The 17582-nt window shown below is 38.5% G+C and overlaps 1 protein-coding gene across 2 annotated transcripts in view; it reads left to right on the forward strand.

Annotated features, from left to right (window-relative positions):
• Positions 1 to 5: 5 nt before the first annotated feature.
• Positions 6 to 17582, forward strand: part of grb14 (growth factor receptor-bound protein 14) — a 33043-nt gene continuing 15466 nt past the window's right edge. Inside the window, exons 1-3 of one of the 2 annotated variants that reach the window (XM_030428397.1) lie at positions 6 to 201; positions 5021 to 5235; positions 6961 to 7090. In XM_030428397.1, the coding sequence (XP_030284257.1) occupies positions 5048 to 5235; positions 6961 to 7090 (318 nt within the window). In that variant the 5' untranslated portion in view covers positions 6 to 201; positions 5021 to 5047. Of the gene's footprint in view, positions 202 to 5020; positions 5236 to 6960; positions 7091 to 16245; positions 16387 to 17582 lie in introns of those variants that run through there. The other variant, XM_030428399.1, reaches the window with a different exon arrangement.

The following is a 17582-nucleotide window of genomic DNA, read 5'->3' on the forward strand; positions in this document are numbered from 1 at the left end:
ACATCAAGTGCTGCACACACAGCTGATCCCTTTGAATACAGCGTTCTTGTGACAACAGGTAAAAACGTGACGTAGAGCACGTACAGTAGGAACACCTGTGCTGCACGTGTGAACAGTGAGCTTCATTACCCCCATCGGAGTAGCGACATGACGACCGGCTTTCAAGGTTTGAACTGGAGACTCCACTTAAGGAGGCACAAGGTAAGATATCGGCAGTGAAAAATAATGAAGTCCACAGCAGGTCTGTCATTTAAAAGAGGTGTTAATGGGGCGGTTCGTGCGGGTGCAACCTCGAGAGCACAGGAAGCTTGGTTTCTAATCGTATCTAACGTTATTTAAGGCTAATAAAATGCAGGTCAAATTGTTTTTGAAAGTAAAAATGAATCACTTGCTGCGAGGAATTAAGAGAGTAACAACCCTAGAGCTGTTCACAACTTAAAAATGATCGGACACCGGGACAGGAGCCTGACTTTACTGCCTCCACTGTGTGTATTAAGTTAACGTTAGCTTAGCTGTTACAGTTAACCGTGTTAGCTAACAGTTGAACAAATCAAGGTCGGGCTCTCTCCTACCTTGTCTCTAATTAAAGGATACGAATAACAGGCGGACATCCCCTACACGAGGAGGTTATCATCTATCCAAGCATTTGTCTTTCATAATTGAAGCTAATTAAATGTCTACACCGTCAAACTTGCTCTCCAGTATTCTTGCCAAGCGCGATGAAATTTCTCCGTTAACAACATGGACGACGCTAATTTGTATCCGCGTCATCCCAGCGGCAGTGTTGTTGTAAGAAGTGCCCGAAAATCATACTTGAGGACAAGTGAAGATGAAGTGTGAAAATGTTACTTTAGTGAAAGTGAAAGTTGCCCATACAAATAGTACATGAGTAAAAGTCTCCAAACTAAAGTATCAATTTGATATCAGGATCAAAAGTACTTTTCTGGCATTAGATGTAACTAAGGATCAACAGTGTAAGTTTAAAGAACTTTAAAGTACACTACTCAAAATTAGCATGCATTTTGATTTTGTTGTTTGTGAATATTTTGCCCCCCATAAAAGTAATGCCACGCATTTCATTCAACTTTTATTGCAAATCCATATGCATATAGGCGCCCATATTTTGAGTAGTGTGTATATGGTATGCTGATGCCTGGGACAATTATTGGGTCTGGTTTTCAAGATTTTTCTATTTATCCAAATGTTTTTCTATTTGTTTATTTTTCTTTTATCCAACTGCCTATGAAATAATAAAAACAATGCACTACTTTGGCTTTACTGGAACATTTAATCTGTAAAGTAACTAGTAAATGAAGTAATCAAATAAATGCAGCAAGTAAAAGGTACTATATGTGTTGCAGAAAAATGGAAATACTCAAAGTACATAAACACAGTATTTGTGTGTATTAAGTTATATTTCATCAGTGTCCACGGGTTTGAATTGGACACTGTTATTGTTTGTACAGTAATGTAGAGTTAAAATGTTTTGTGCTGCAACTTACGACTTACAGGAAATTAACAAGAAAAATTATGCTTTCAACATTTCATGCAAAATACAAATGACTATGTGTGAATACTTGTCTGCATCACTGCAGTGAAGTGATTGTGATTGGATCACTAACAAAACTTTAACATGTTATCATTATTTAGAGTGAATTTATCTCATGTAGTTCTAAAAAAAACACCCTTATTCCTGTCAGTCAAAAAACATGAATAAAATTGTTTTCCCAGACAAAAAGGTTTGGCTGAAACCGCATTCAAAGCCATAGATTTTTTTCTTAAAGCAGCATGTTTTGTTTTTCTATATGACAAAGTAAAACAGATTGCTGTAAAAAAAGAATAAAAAGTATTTTTATAACATCCCATAAGTAATCCATTGAAATAAACCAAAATATGCAGAATGCTCAAATAATTTGAAATGTCACAATCACTTGTGTCTGACATTATGAGCTTTGAATTCATCTGCAAAGATGCTGCTGCAGCACAAGTGTTAACCAGCCACCCTCTCCCTGTGCTTTCCAACAGCTGCTATGCCTCACTCCATTGCATTCCTCATAAGCCAACAGACAGAGTGCACAAATGTTGTAACCTTTCCATTTCATTAGATGGATAGAGTGCATCCAGCTGAACCGGACAGCTGTAGCTTGACTTAAACTCATGATGTTCTTGAGTATGAAAAGCTTAGTCTGAGATGTACCACTCAGGCCAGTAGGTGGACCAACAGAGCAAACAATTTTTCAAAAGTAAGAGGAGCCCAACAGTAGTTGCTGTTTCAGACATGTTGCCTTGTTTAAAAAGCTGACAATGCTCTGTCGTATTCTCCAAACTGTTCTTAGAGCAGCCAGGAGGTCCTAATTGTCCTTGTGCAGGAGGACAGTTATGTAACACACCACATAGCCTGTGGCAGGTAAAGTTGTGCCATTTCGTGCCTGTCGTTACAGCTGTGACAGGGACACACCCAGCAGCAACAGGTTGTTTGCCACCATTGCCAACTTGATATCAAGGTGGAATATCCAGTTTCCACCATTGCCCTGTTCACGCTCTGCTCAGGGGTGTCCTGCAGGATGGCCTTTGCAAAAGTGAGGCATGACTCTGAACTACATTTCATAACAACGGAAGTGTTTTGTTTACTACCAACACCTTACAAAGCTGGCAGCCAGCACTCTAGCAAGTCAGCAATTTAAGTGAAGGCACTCTTGGTGCTGTGGCACAAAAAGCAGAGCTGGTGATGGTCAGTCCCTCATAGTCATAAGACACTGGTTATTGCCATTGGTGCTGAAAACAGATGCCATTTTTGGCTCTGAGCAAAGTGTAATGATTAAAACTGCTCCTTTTTGTATAATAAGGAAAAGTCAATCTAACAATAGGCAGTAGTTGACCCTGTGACACACTTTTAATGACAGCCGTCTCATTTGTGTAAAGTAGCAAAAATGTTGAAAAACTGAAATTGCATATGTTTGTGGAAATAAATAGGTGGAAAATAATGCTAAATACATTTAAAAATGAATCAATTATTAAATAAGGTATGATGTTTAATTTCATTATACAACACAGGATTGAGAAATTAAAGGAAGGTTTGTAAACTTCTTCATGCTACACAAATTACAGAACACATAGATATTTATATACAAATATACATAAACATGTAGCATGACACATCTTTTGAATTGATGTTAGGTTGTATTGACTGTGTGTGAGCACCAAGCATTGATGTTAAAATAATAAAATTGGGAAATAAGTTAACAGGGGAATTAATCTAATGGTAAACAAGTACAGAAGCTATTAAACACATAGATGTTAACTGGTCACAAAAATTAAAACCTACATTTATTTTTTAATATTTGTGGCGCAGTTAATAATAATAATAACAATTTATTAATCGAGCCATTTATTTATTTGTCTTTATTATTGATTTTGGCAGTTAAAAACTTCCATACACACGAGCAAACAACGAGACTTAAACGCTGTTCGCTGTAGTATTATGAATGCTATGAAAATTGACAAGGACAACCAATCATCAGTCATTAATTTAAACTGTTACAGTCAAAGAAGTCTACCTCTGTCACTTAGTCACACAGTGATTTTTGGGAAGTTATGTTCAGTTATATGAAGCTATTCTTTTTTTATGAACTGTGTACATAAAGCACATGAAGCACTGTTATTAAGTCCCTAAAATAGATTTGGCATTCATCCTACACCAATTTAATTAGCATTTGCATTGACTGATACCAAAAGAATGTGTTCCAGGCTATGGGGCTATTTCTGGCCCTCTCATGCTGCCTGGGGTTTCTTGTCCTTGTCTCGGTCAACCATAGGACCTGATCTGAACCATTTGTCTATCCCCATCTTGTACTGCTCTCTGTTCTCCTGAAATAAACCTCCAGAGCAGCACAGGTTTACCTGGTGAGCAGTTGTTGCCTCTGTGTGCATATGATAGTCTTTGGGTCAAAAGGTAACCCAGTCCCCGAAGAGTTGTGTTATTGTAACTGATCCTATGGAAGGTACATGTAGTGGATCTAATGAAAACAATAAGACACAGGGCATACAGATCAGTCTGATCTGAGATTTTCCGGTTAGTTACAGACATTTTCCTTTTTATAATAACCCTAACCACAAAAAGATACATACTGTATTTTATTATTCTGGGATGCAACATTGTTCTGTCTCCTTTTTTCAGTATTTCTTTCCTTTTTACACAAAAAAACAACTTGGGTTTGACCACTGTCACCAGCTTAACATATTTACCAAAGTGATCAGGTTAGCCTTGTCTTCTGTTAATGTGGTGAGGTATTGCTTTAACCCTGTGCTGCCTGTTAGCCTGTATCTCCAGTAGCCTGTCCTCCCCTGTCCAGACTCTGTTACACATTACCTTTCAGAAAGATGTTATCATCTCAACCATCCCCCACATGGAGCCTGTCACTGAATGACACAGCCCAAAAACACAAGCAATCTGCAGGGCTGGCTAACCCTATACGACCACATGCCTTCTACAGTGTACTAAGTTTAAAGTGCAATTTGGATCTCTGTGCGAAGTCCATGACAAAAGAACAGCTTGTTTTATAGTACTGGCGGCCCTCCCGGACTCATTACCGAGCTAAAGACACCCCCTTTGTGTAAGTGTGCTTTGTGTGCACTTTTCCTGCCTTCCAGGTTGCAAAGGGAGCTATATCAAAAAAACAGAAACAAACACATTACCAGACTTGAGGAGGCTGAACAAATTAGTTAATTATTAGTATGCTACTGTGTCAGTGCAAGCATGTCTGTTTTGGGAGTCATTGTGTTAAAAATATCTTTATTGTGGTGGATCATGTTTGGGTAGGAGGGATCGTTTTGCCCCACTGGGCCAGCCTCGTGGACAGCAGATGAGCCAGAGAGACTTGTGTGTGAGCGTGTGCGTGTGTATGTATGTGTGTGTGTGCGTCTGCTGAGCTGTGAGCAGAGGAGCCCCGCCAGCCAGCTTGCTCTAACTGTGCTCTGCACACACTCCAGTCCAACTGCTCGTCTCTTCTCTCTGCTCCAGATGATGCCTTGGATTTAGCTGGCCCACATGAGTGATATGAATAACACACTGGACGAAATACACACTTCTGGAAGCCTCGGAGAGAAAGCAGACATTTTTCACAGTGGCACGGGTAATGTGAGTGGCTTTCCCAGCCCAGCCCTCATCCCTTTGCGAGCTCCTTTACTAACACCAAATGCCCAGAAGAACAGGACTGCGCTCTGCAAGGGGAACAGGTACGACTAATTTTTCTCCTTACGCTTGCCATGAATGAAACTAGTCTGTTTATAAGATTCAAACAAGATAAATGAAATTGCACTTAAACTGAGAGTAGTATTTTCTCCTCTACTCCCAACAACGTGAGCTGCCTTGCAGAAGAATAGTACACTCTTTGTATTGGCAGCAGTGAGACACAGAGATCTGTTTGAAAGCTGTAGTGTAGACTTTGTACCTGTAAACACAATTGGCTGGACCCGAATGCAGCTGTCAATGAAGTGTAATGTATTATTTCAACAGAGCAGTCAAAGGCCTTGAATCAAATCAAGCACCTGTTAGTTTGTGGAAGATAATGAGTAACTCAGTAACTGCTGTGTTTACAGAGCAGTAAAGAAAGCGTCAGTCAGAGAACAGTACCACTCAGACTCTGAGGCCTTCTCATCTGCAAGTGTCTAAATTTTTCTAACCTTAACATGGTGATCATGTATGATGTGGTCTCAGTTGACTATCCTTGTGACTCCTGACATTCACTGTTAATAATGATACATCCCTTAGGGGTTGAGATGAATAGAAGATAATTTGGTTATGACATTATGACAAAGAAATGCTTATTGTCATTCATCATGCTATTTTTTGATTGTGATATTTCCTCTAGTCCAGTGGTTCCCAACCTGGGGTCCGGGCCCCCCCCTAGGGGGGCGCCAGAGATCGCAGGGGGGGCGCACAACTTTGTCTGCTCTGAGGTTGTGAGGTTACCAGAATTATATCTGTGCACATTAAATGTATAAAATCCCAATAACATACCCAACTGGATAATCAAAACTCTGTATAATCCAAATTGAATGTATTTTTGGTCCACATTTAAATTCATTAAGCTATTTATCACAAACACCCCTATGAGGTAGGCAGGTAGGTAGGTAAACTGTGTGTGTGTGTTTGTGTGTGATACACCTGATGACACAAAAAAGGAAGAAATGTATCTATATACAATGTAAAACAAGGAGAACAAGAGCAAAAACCTACAACTGTTGTTTATTTTTGCAAATAAAAGTTTGTAATTAATCACTTTATTCTTTTAGTGTATGCGGGTTGGGGTTGGGGGGGCCTGGCTTTTCTGCGACACAGGCAAGGTGGGCTTCAAGGAAAAAAGGTTGGGAACCACTGCTCTAGTCAGCAGTTCAAGAGCTTTCTATGTCTCTGAACTCCTATATTATTGTGGTGAGCTCACATGTGCATTATCAAAAGTCTGCTGGTGAGTGGGGTGTGTCGTCTGGGGTCCGTGCAGAGACAGACAGCCTTGTGTTTCTGTCAGTTTATCACCTGCTCCATTTGTATTCCTCATTCTTCGATAGGTGCCACACACAACAGAGGAGCCAACAATATGTTGTAAGAGCGCTTTAAGCTACAGGTTGTGAAATCAGTCAACCATGAAGGCTAATGCATCATTAAAATTTTACATTCTTACAGGCAAAGTATTGGAGTCAATTGACCTATTGTTTGTTTCATTTTAAAAGCTTGAGTTCCTCACAGAAACTGATAATTTCTCATAATATCACACAAACGATATTTAACATTATTGTAGATATATGCATCATTTTCTACACAAAAAGTTTTAAAAGCTCTGACATAGTTCGTTCTTCTTAAAACTTTTGGATCTCATATATAATTTAAAACAAGATCTGAACAATACATGCCACATTTTAAACATCATATGTTTCTTTTTCTCTCTGTTTTTTGTCCCTCAGGAGCAACAAAGAGGGAGAGGAGTCATTCTCTTCCCCTGTTCCAAACCCTTTTCCGGAGCTTGTCCCCTCAACCCTGTCCCCCCTCGTATCTGAATGTTTATTACCATGGACCAAAAGTAGTGCAACTCAGGTGAGTGCTCCATTCGCAATACTTGAGAGTGACACAAAGAGGCATATTATTTGAGAAAAGACGGGCTTTGTTGTAAACCTTTCCATATGCTACCTCAGGCAGCATAGGCATGCCAACTATAAATGGAAGAAGTGCCAGAAAAACAACTGCAGGACATATTTAAATAAATGCATATTTACATGATTTTTGGCTTGTGATTTGTGTGCAACTTCAGGGCATGTGGACGGTAGAGCCAGTTATGTGAGTATGTAAATTAGTTGCAGTTAGGCGATAGAAATGCTGTCAGCACAGTCAGACGATCCATGCACACAATGTCATTATTTTTGAGAGCCAAGGTTTGTACCTGCACAGTCATCCCTGAACAGAAAATGAGTAATACATGTGATGACTGATACCACCTGTAGATACTGCATTTAAAATGTGATTATAAGTTTATGGTTTAATCATGAAGTACCTGGCTCAGTGCCCGATTGCTGTTTGTTTTAGCATAGGGTGATTGATTTGTCATGCACTGAATGTGGGGAAGTACCTGCTGGTTTAACAATGTGCTGGCAGTTAAGCTAACAGTGCCAAATTTACCGCTCAAAATTGATGATGATTCAAGAAACAGTGGGTCTTTGATTTAATGTGGCTGTGAGTGGTTGGTTGTCTGCCTTGTAATGAAATGGTGATGTGTCCAGGGTGCACCACTTCACTTGCACATTGTCAGCTGCGGTCAGCTGCGATCAGCTCCAGCCCATCCACAGCCCTGCAAAGATAAGCAGTTGCAGATAATATTTGATAAATCGAGTAGTTGATCGATTCATTGTTTTATTCATTTTTCAAGCAAAAATGTCAAACATTTGATGGTGCCAGGTTATTAAATGTAAAGATTAGCTGCTTTCCCTTGTCATTTGTGATAGTAAATGAATTGTCTTTGGGGTCTGGGAAATACTTTATAAACATTTTGCAAATTCTTTTAGACTTTTGTCACTTCTCATTGCTAGCCAGCGACTTTTGATTTTGTCGGCTTAAGTCACAACCGAGGCTTGCAGACTTTATCAGCTGTATCTTGCTAACTCTCTACCTGTTTGAGGCTACTTTTGCTATTTGGCTGAAAAAAGAGTCATCTGCGAGAACCCTGTCATACGGTCTCTAAACTTTGCTAAACCGAATAAAGAACACTAATGCATTTGCACCCTAAATTCTAATACAGTAGCTTGATTGCTTCCACACAGTGGATGTGTTGGTCCTGAGTGAGTATTTTTTTTTCTGATGTAAACTATAACTCCACATAATAATGACATAGTTGATTAATGATGTGTCTGGAAGTTAGAACTGTTGGTAGTAAGCTAGCTATGCTAATATTTGCAGCTTACAGACAAATGCATTATATAAAGCATTCAGTGTACTTGGAAAAGTGATTTTTGAACAATGGCTGTCTGGGTGTGAAGGTTTGATGAATGGCTAGTTACCAGTGAAATTGCACACAAAAAGGTTGTGAAATTGTGAAATTGATATAACCGTACAGCTTTTGCTTGGCCCCTTAATACAGACGTAATAAAGGTACTCCACAGCTCAGATTGAATAATCATTTACTTTATTCCCTTCCCCAAGGAGGTCATGCTTCACCTGTGCCCGTTTTGCTGGTTGGTTCAATTGTCAACAGAATTACACAAGAACTACTAAATGGCTTTCTATGAAACTTGGCTGTAGGATAAGTCTCAGCCAAGAATAAACCCTGGGAACTTTTGGTGTGAATCCAGGATTTTTTTTCTCACTTTCTTAAACATTGTGAGATAAGCTTTTATGACTTTTTTGTTAATTTTGCAGTGTGTTATCCATGTGTATCCATCTTGATGAAATATCTGGTGCTTTGAGGGGGCCGTATCTCCTCAGTGAGTACAATTTTAAGTGGATCCTAGATCTGGTGAGTAGCAGTTATGGGTGGTTTAAAATTGAGAATGATAGAGGGCTAGCAAGTTTGATATTTAATTAGGCTTGATTGCATAAAAAGGGGACTGTTCGGCCTTGGCAGTGGTATCCGCTCTACTGAGTGCCATTATAGTTTCCTTCTGCTCTTTTAACCAGTACGTGCTGTCTGGAGAAAATGTAATACTATGCACAACAAAAAATATTTGATTTGACCCTGTGATCTGTAGTTGATTTGTGCGTTTATACAGATCTCACTGCCAAATTCTAAAAAGAGAGCACATTCATTATGTTGGAAAGCTAACAATTATGGGTCTGCTTCAAAAGTGCATGGGTTTCATAATAGATTTTGTCTATACATTTTCCAGGGCTGTTAAATTGGTCTGGTTTGTCAACCACTAGATGTTTCCTGGATGTGGATCTCTATGCTGTATGCTGAAGTTGATTTCAGGTCTTTTAGTATCTTTGTGGTATGTGTGTGTATTTGTGTGTGCATGTGTAGCAGCAGGGGGCAGCTCAAAGCAATGACTCATAGGAAAGCTTGAAATTACAGAGCTCAGCATTTACCAAGGACTATCGGCAGTATTAGACCTCTCTGTGCTCTCATGCTGAGAGTGAAAAATACATACACAGAGTCATGTTTCCTAGTTTTCTCAAGAAGCTCCCATTGTATTCAGTTGTATATGTGTGATTGGTAAAAGAGTTCAATCAAATGTGTTATTTTTTTCTCCCTTTAAAGCATTGTGGTGAGATTGCTTGATTATGGAGTGCCTCCACTTTATATACAACATCTCAAATGAGCCCTTCTACTCCATTCTTACTCAATTCAAGGTTTCACATCAGAAAATGTCAGAGTGATTGCCAATTCTTCTGTCCTCTCAACAGCCTATTGTGAAGACAGGTCAGATTTGCACGGATTTGTTATTTTCTTTGATAAGTGCGAGAATAATCCTCAAGTTTCTCAGTGAAGGAGCAAAATGACACCCAGTTGACCTCAGTCTGCTGCAGTGTGGCTTCCTTGTTAGCAAATCTTAAAAATGATCCTTATATTATTTCGCTGATGAGTCCTTTGCCTGCACCTTATGGCCTGACAAGCCTCTCACTGGGTCTTTTCAGCAGCAGCATTTGGAAGACAAAGGGAGTATGTCAGACTGACCAGCTGTTTTTGTGTCACAGTCCTCATGTCATGGGGTTATGACCTTTTTTCAGTAGCACTCAAGAAAGCAATGACATCATTGTTCCAACTGTGCAGCACTCATCATCCCCTCACCCACACTTTTCTATAAAGGAAAATTGTCAATTGAGCTCCCAGTGTGTCTTTTTGGGTAGCAATTTTCCCATCAGTTACAATTATCTGAAAATAATAATCTTATACCATAGACAGGCTTAGATTATAAAATGAGCAGTGTAGGAAAATGGCAGTGACGTCTGTCGTTGTGGCATCTCACACAACTCAGCATCTAGCTGACCATGTTTAGTTTTACTGCAGTTGACTGAATGACTTTGCTCAATTGTGGCAATATTCTCTCTCGACATGGCTTTGTTTTACAAAGGCTTTAAAGCCATTTCACTCATGAGAAACGGGTTTATCTAAGCCCCCAGTCAGCCCCGTGTTTGTAGTGTCATGGTTACATTTCCATAACAAAACCACCAAGTCATGACAGCCACATTATGTCAATAAGGAACCTAAATGTGCTGTCAGCACAATAGCCTCCAAAAAACCCTCTAAATGCATATAAATACTGTGTGTCATGTACATTTTTAAAAAGCATAGTTGGATATACAGACAACTGTGATTTTTAGGACGACTGGTTTGCATTGTGAATGAATCAGAAAGTGTCACATACTGCCTCAGCTGTTTCATAAATTTGAGGTAACTTTGTGAAGGGAAAACCTTCTGCACTTTTGAGTTTGACCTCAGGAAAAGTGCCAAGAGGTAAATCAGGATACCACAGTGAGGAAATTGTGTCACATCAGTAACACAGACAACCGCAGCAAGCCTACTGAAAACACCAAGCATTTGGCTTCTAAGACCTGGACCTCACAAACAAATGCGTATACTGACTGTATGTATACTAACTGTGCATGCTACAGATACATAGGAGTTCTGTTTATCACAGAGTCACAATATATATCTCCTTGATGTTGTGAAAATTATAACTGCTAATTATCATATTGGTGAAGATGCATCCGAAAAATGGACCCGATAATATGAAGTCAGATTGCTTTTATTGACTTATCAAGCGCAGCATGTACATACTCCAATACAGGAGGTGGTGGTATGCAACTTCAAAGTTGTTTTTTGATCTGCCAATCATTACAGAGAAAAAGAAGAAGAAAAACCTGTCATGCTACCAGCTGTTCATTGTTTAAAACGATTCCACGTTGATCTTGTTAGGAAGGGCAGTGCAGGCAGCCATGTCTTCATGATACAATTGCAAAAAATAAAGAGTTTTGAGGAAGTCCAAGTAGTTGGCACAGCCTCCACTCTCCAGGCATATAGTGGGCAGTCATGCTTGGACTCTAACCAGAAACCAGAAGCACACAGACAGTCTGCGTCCAGACGGTGTTGAGTGTTCAGTTCAGCCATATGACTCAGAGGAAATGCCGGCCCCTTCAGAGATGTTATTTCAGACATGTCCGAGTTCTTCACTCTTGAGTTGCAGCCTGTCCTCTACAGCAGATGTAATAAGGTCCTCAGGGTCACACTTAACAGATATACAACATTTATTTATGTTCTGTCCATTCATAGCTTTTAAATAATTTGTCAGAAAGCTGTTTACTGAAAAGATGGGGCTATGCTGACGCAATACCTACCATTCTCAGTAAAATGCCAGCAGCATCTTTTTTGTTTTATGTGAACCCTTTGAAACAGTTTCATTATTTTTGTATCCTGATGTTTTTATGTCATGCACTGATTTGTGTGGTTGGATAATACAATGATATATGAATTACTATGCAATAGTTTAATGTGAGAAACATGAGTCATGCTCCGTGCTGTGTTTTCATAGCTTTCAGTCTAAGTGTTATATACTGTATAGGTAGTCGTCTGGCATTAGATGCACGTAAAGCCGCTGTATTTCTCTTCATTCCCTTCTAGCTCTCACCCCTCTCAGACGTTTCTTGTTGGTCTGAAACGTTCAGTCTTGACACATTGTATAGCTTTCGTCCCTGCTCTTATTGGTGTTTAATACATGTTTATCACTGCTCAGCTTTTATATACTGTAAAAAAATGTCCATATTAACTATAGGGTCACTCTATAGCTCCTCAAGAAATATTATAGAATTACTAGGATTCTGTAGTGGATGATGAAAAAGATTTCCAGTAGCTTGACAATACATTTGTCTTCCTCAGTTTTACTAATGAGACCAAAACAAAGCTAGTTAACTTTGATAGTTTACCCACTTCTATTGCTCAATATAAATATTGATGTGACTATTTTTATTGAAAACAAGTTTGTCACCCAACAAACAAAATGTGGTATTATTCTGTGGATTAACTGTGATGTGTGGAGAGACAGCTGCAGACCCAGGTTGTGTGTAAACAAGTACAGTCAGACAGTAGTCTTCTGAGAATTGGTCAAATATAGAGTTTGTATTAGTGTCAAACATGAATAGTATCACTCTCTGAATGCACACTTGCATACATACATACACAGAGGTAAACAGACTGCTTTTATACTCATCTCTTCTGATCTTATTAGAACCAGATTGAGCTAAATGTCATGAGAATCAAACTAAAAATACAAACGTACTTGGATTTGGTCTGTCAAACTGTTGGTTGTTATGTGTGTGTGGACCAAAGGCTACTATGCTTTACCTGTTTTATCTGTATACACCCATCTTGTATGAAGCATATTGGTGATGGAGTGATAAATGCAAGACACAATATCCTAAAGATGTCCCTCTTCCCTGGCTTGATGCTGTTAAAGTGGTTTAAGGACCACTGCCTGAAAGGCTAATTCAGGGAACAAAAGTCTTTAGCAGATAAGAGTGTAACATGAGTGGCTGTGTCCATATTTCTTAAGATGGGTGCTGATAAATATATCTCTGGCTGTTTTTAGATTTAGGTTTACAGTGAATCCCTCCTGCACAGAGGTGGGTATACACTGCATACCTGCATCACGCACCACTGCACCTCTCTTGTTACTTTGACAGAGGCTGCAAGGGGTCTTGATTGAATCAATCCTGGTCAAGGACAATGTGTCTGGAGCTGGCTTTGTTATGGGAGTTGTGGAGACTCTGTTATCATTCTGGCTCCATTAATTCCAATTCATTTTAGCTGTGTGATAACTAGCAGCGTCTGCTTGTCTGTGCTCTCACAAGTCAGTGAGCTGTGTTTCCAGATAAACATGAAGCCTGTTGTGGGAGGTTCTTCTCTCCCTGTCTGTTCTCATGAGTTGAAAGAGAGGACAGTGATCAGCACATTCAGTGCTGTAAAATATGATGACATACACTCCACATGTCAATAAGGAGAGGAAATAAAAATAAAAATAGACACACACACACATTGTGAAATGCAGTATACATGCCTTTACTGTATGTACATTCCTTTGCACAGAAAAAAAATCTGATTCTAGCTAAAGTGTGAATATTTCTGCTTCCTTTACCTCTCTCTGACTATCATCTTTCTGACATATATCAACAACAGCTAATATATTAATCGAGAATTTAAACCACAGATTAATGGAAAATGATTGTCAGTTTGTTCTTAAACAGAAGGCATAAACTACACACTGTCTTAAAAGTAACCAGACATACAGTGCAGTGTTCAATAGCAGAACTAAATGAGATTGTTTGTGTGTGGTTTTCATCAGACAGTGAGCAGTTTTTGATACTCGTGCTTACTGTAATTGTCAGGAATTAATAATCTATATTACTTTCATGTTAATAAAAAGTTATAAGCATACAACATTCAATATATGTTATGTGCATACTATAAATATGTTAAATTATACTTTACACTTTTAACACTGTTTTATTTAATGGTAATTATCTATTGGTAAAGACTGAGGCTTGAAAATGGGTGTTCTCTGTAAAGATGGCACACTCACATTCACAAGGCCTCTTTGTCTAGTCTTACAGTAAAACAGATGTGGGTTGTGAATTGTGGCTGTGGGAGTTGGAACTATTTTGGACCTCTCTGTCTCCCTTAAATGACATGACCAAATTCAGATACTACACTCCCATAGCATTCTATGAATATTGACAACAAACTTACTGTATGTTTTGAACATTTCTAAGACAAAAATGCAAGTTTGACAAAGTTTGTTGTTTCAATTTTGTCCAAATGTCCAAACATTCTCCACGGGATTTAAAGAAACCGCTAAATGTTCTGTTAACACATACAGCATACTGACCCAAAAGAAAAATGTACATGATAGCATCATGTTTACCTCCAGTTTATGAATTTCCAAATGGCATACAGTCAGGGATCAGAATTAGCATGTTGGTAAAATATTCCACTGTCTGAAAGATTTGCTTCACAAACCAACAATGGTATTCTAATGAGTGGCTTGTAAAATTTTACACCATGCACATTCTAATGGAAAATATAGATAAATAGAAAAATGCTTGTAGAAATTAATGCTACGATAGAAGCCTTAAATTGATCTTGATAATGGGCTTTTTTTTCTTTATCTCCCAGGTTCTTCCGAGTAAATATCAAGCTTACATGTTGGATATGTCAGTTATCGACTCAGTCATTGTGAACCATATGCAAATATTTTTTTTTAAAAATACTTTAATGAACAAAATATTGTGTTCATCCCACTAAAACAGACTTTAGAAAAAGCTAGGTGACTGCAGCAGTCAATTGAACTCCCACTAAAAATTGCCATAGAAGGAAAAGAAACATGAGTGTGTCTGTGTTTGTGAGAGGGTTACCAGTAGACATGACTAATATTAGTATTAGCGCTACTATTGCTTCAAAGAACAAAAAAATCCTTGAGTACAATCTTCAGCTTTTCATCATCTCAACAGTTAATACTAGGGGTGGGCGATACTGCAAATTTTGGTATCGATCCGATACCAAGTAAATACAGGGCCAGTATTGCCGATACCGATACTGATACTTTTTACTTGAAAATTCCTGATCAATTAATGATTTTGTACTTTTGCCTTTAATTAATTGACCATGATTATAATAATGATAAACACAGGACAAAGATTTTAGCCAAATAAGAAAATTATATTTAACATAATTAAATGTATAACCTATCTGCATGTGGCCTAAATAGGAATACTAATGTTCAACAGATACACAAAAGGGTTATTATATTCTTGAGGTAGGTTATATATCTTAATATTAGTATATATTTTTGAGTTACAGTGAACCTGAGTGAGCGGAGTGAGAGAGGTGAAGAGGAGCGCTGCGCTTTAAAGCTCCTGTTTGTAAGATGGTAAAGCTGACGCTTTGGGTTTCCCAACTCGTCAGATACTGTCAGATACTGACGCTTTCAGACAGTGGACGACCCGACCCACAATCCTAAAGCGCCAGTATCTGATGAGTTGGGAAACCCAAAGCGTCAGCTTTACCATCTTACAAACAGGAGCTTTAAGGACTGAGAGAGACAGTGCGCTCACACAAACTCTGTGAAGAAATACAAGTGATTTGCTGAATTTAAAGAAGAGAAACTACAACAAAAATATCGATCTCATCACGCTAGTATCGATCCGATACCAGTACTCACCTTGGTATCGATACTATCGATATTTGGATCGATCCGCCCACCCCTAGTTAATACAACTGTGGAATCTCTTTAGGCAAATATTCCTGTCTTGAATCAACAAACTTATAAAGAATACAACATTAAAGCAACATTTTCATTAATTTGCTCATGAATGTTTGTTTAGTGAAATGCATTCTACACCTAGACTTAAAATAGCAGTGTAGTGTCTGGCTGCTAACTAAGCAAAAACAATCTGAAACACTCTGGGAAATCTTCAACTCCTTCGCTGTAGTTTTTACTTTATACAAGGTCTGAAAATGCTCACATTCTTCTGCCTGGTGATATTGTAACTCTTTTCTTTTCTTTTTTTCATTTTTGTTTATTGGAACTGCTTTTCTCAAAGGAGAGAAAAGGAAAAAGCTTTTACTTTCCCAAGGACAAAGGAGGACTTTGTGTTGTGGGGAGGCAGCGTGACTTACTTTCTCACACTTTCATCGTGAAGGATGTCACTGTAACAGTTTTTCTAAAGCTTCTAAGAGTTAGAAATGTCTTTTTTGTATTAATTACTGTATTGTATATTGTTATCATTAGAAATATTATTTGAATGTCATCCTTATTTTCAGTGACTATGTACGGATATTTTTTGCAAGTATGAATTTCCATGCGAGAAGAGTCACCTTGCCTGCCATCACACCACTTAGTCTGCAGAAGCGGGTAGGAATCTTACTTGTATCTCATCTGTACTATCTGCACTATTGTCTGTACTATCATATCTTAACCAAATTTTTCCTCTGTACGAGTGAAGCAATGCCTTCTGTTCATGCTCTCCAGTCGCTCTAAATTTAAGACTTTTTAAATCATACTGGTCTGGATGAGATCCAACCTCATGTGAGCACCATCTAAGAGCTCACTTTGTTTAAAACTTTCCATGGTTTTTATCTCCTGTTCATATTCTGTTTGCTTCTTCTGTTCATAAAAATATGCCAGTGCTATTTTTACTAGTGTGTACTGAACTTTCCACTTGGTACATAAAAAAACCTATGAATCTCTGACACCGATACAACATGTTGTTTGACAGTCAAAGATTGTTTATTAACCAAAGAAAGTAGCACACGCTCAGTGGACTGTGCAGATGTAAAATATGTGGTTTATTTTAAAAGGGAGCCTAAATGCTGAGCATGTGGAGTTACAAAAATCAAGAGGCTGTGTTTATTTATGTATTGTTTTGTAATCTTTGGAGTAGTGCTTTGTATTTGTTGGAATACCTGACTTAGGGTTGTTCAAACATCAGTTAATCTGCGCAACAAAAATATAAAATAACTGCTTCACTGTTTCTTTAGGATGTATAGCTTGCCTTCCATCTTATATTGCTTGCTCTTACTGTTTACTTTGAAATGAGGGTGTGAACTTATGTATTATACTAACAATAAATCACTTGTCACAGGCAGTAACCACCTGAAGTGTAAACCATCTGGTAAATATATAATGAAGTGTGGACCTGTGTGACAAATACGGCACCTTCTTGCTAACTTATAGGTAGTATTAGATGGATATGTTGTTAGAAAGGGGCAAAGCTGCCCTGTTTTAGTAATAATTAGATTGTCGTGCCTTGAGTATTTCTCCTGTTCTGTCTTTGAGCGAACATGTTGTGTTAATCCAATCATAAAAATCCTGCCAAATCCTTTTTATGTATTGTAACAATGATAAGCCTGCAGCAGCAGCTAAGAGGTTCTTTTGCTATAGCAACTACCTTTCCAAAGTGCTTATCTGCGAAGCTTGATAACAGTTATCTGGGGTTGTAATGTATCTCCTCATTGGTGCACACTGAATGCTCTGGAAAGCAAATGGTATTCTGGCTATTCTTTGTATTTCCAACTGGTCCGGTTCAGTCTCAGCACTCAGAGCACCAG

This window comes from Sparus aurata, chromosome 9, assembly GCF_900880675.1.
Source record: "Sparus aurata chromosome 9, fSpaAur1.1, whole genome shotgun sequence".
Taxonomy (NCBI): Eukaryota; Metazoa; Chordata; class Actinopteri; order Spariformes; family Sparidae; genus Sparus; species Sparus aurata.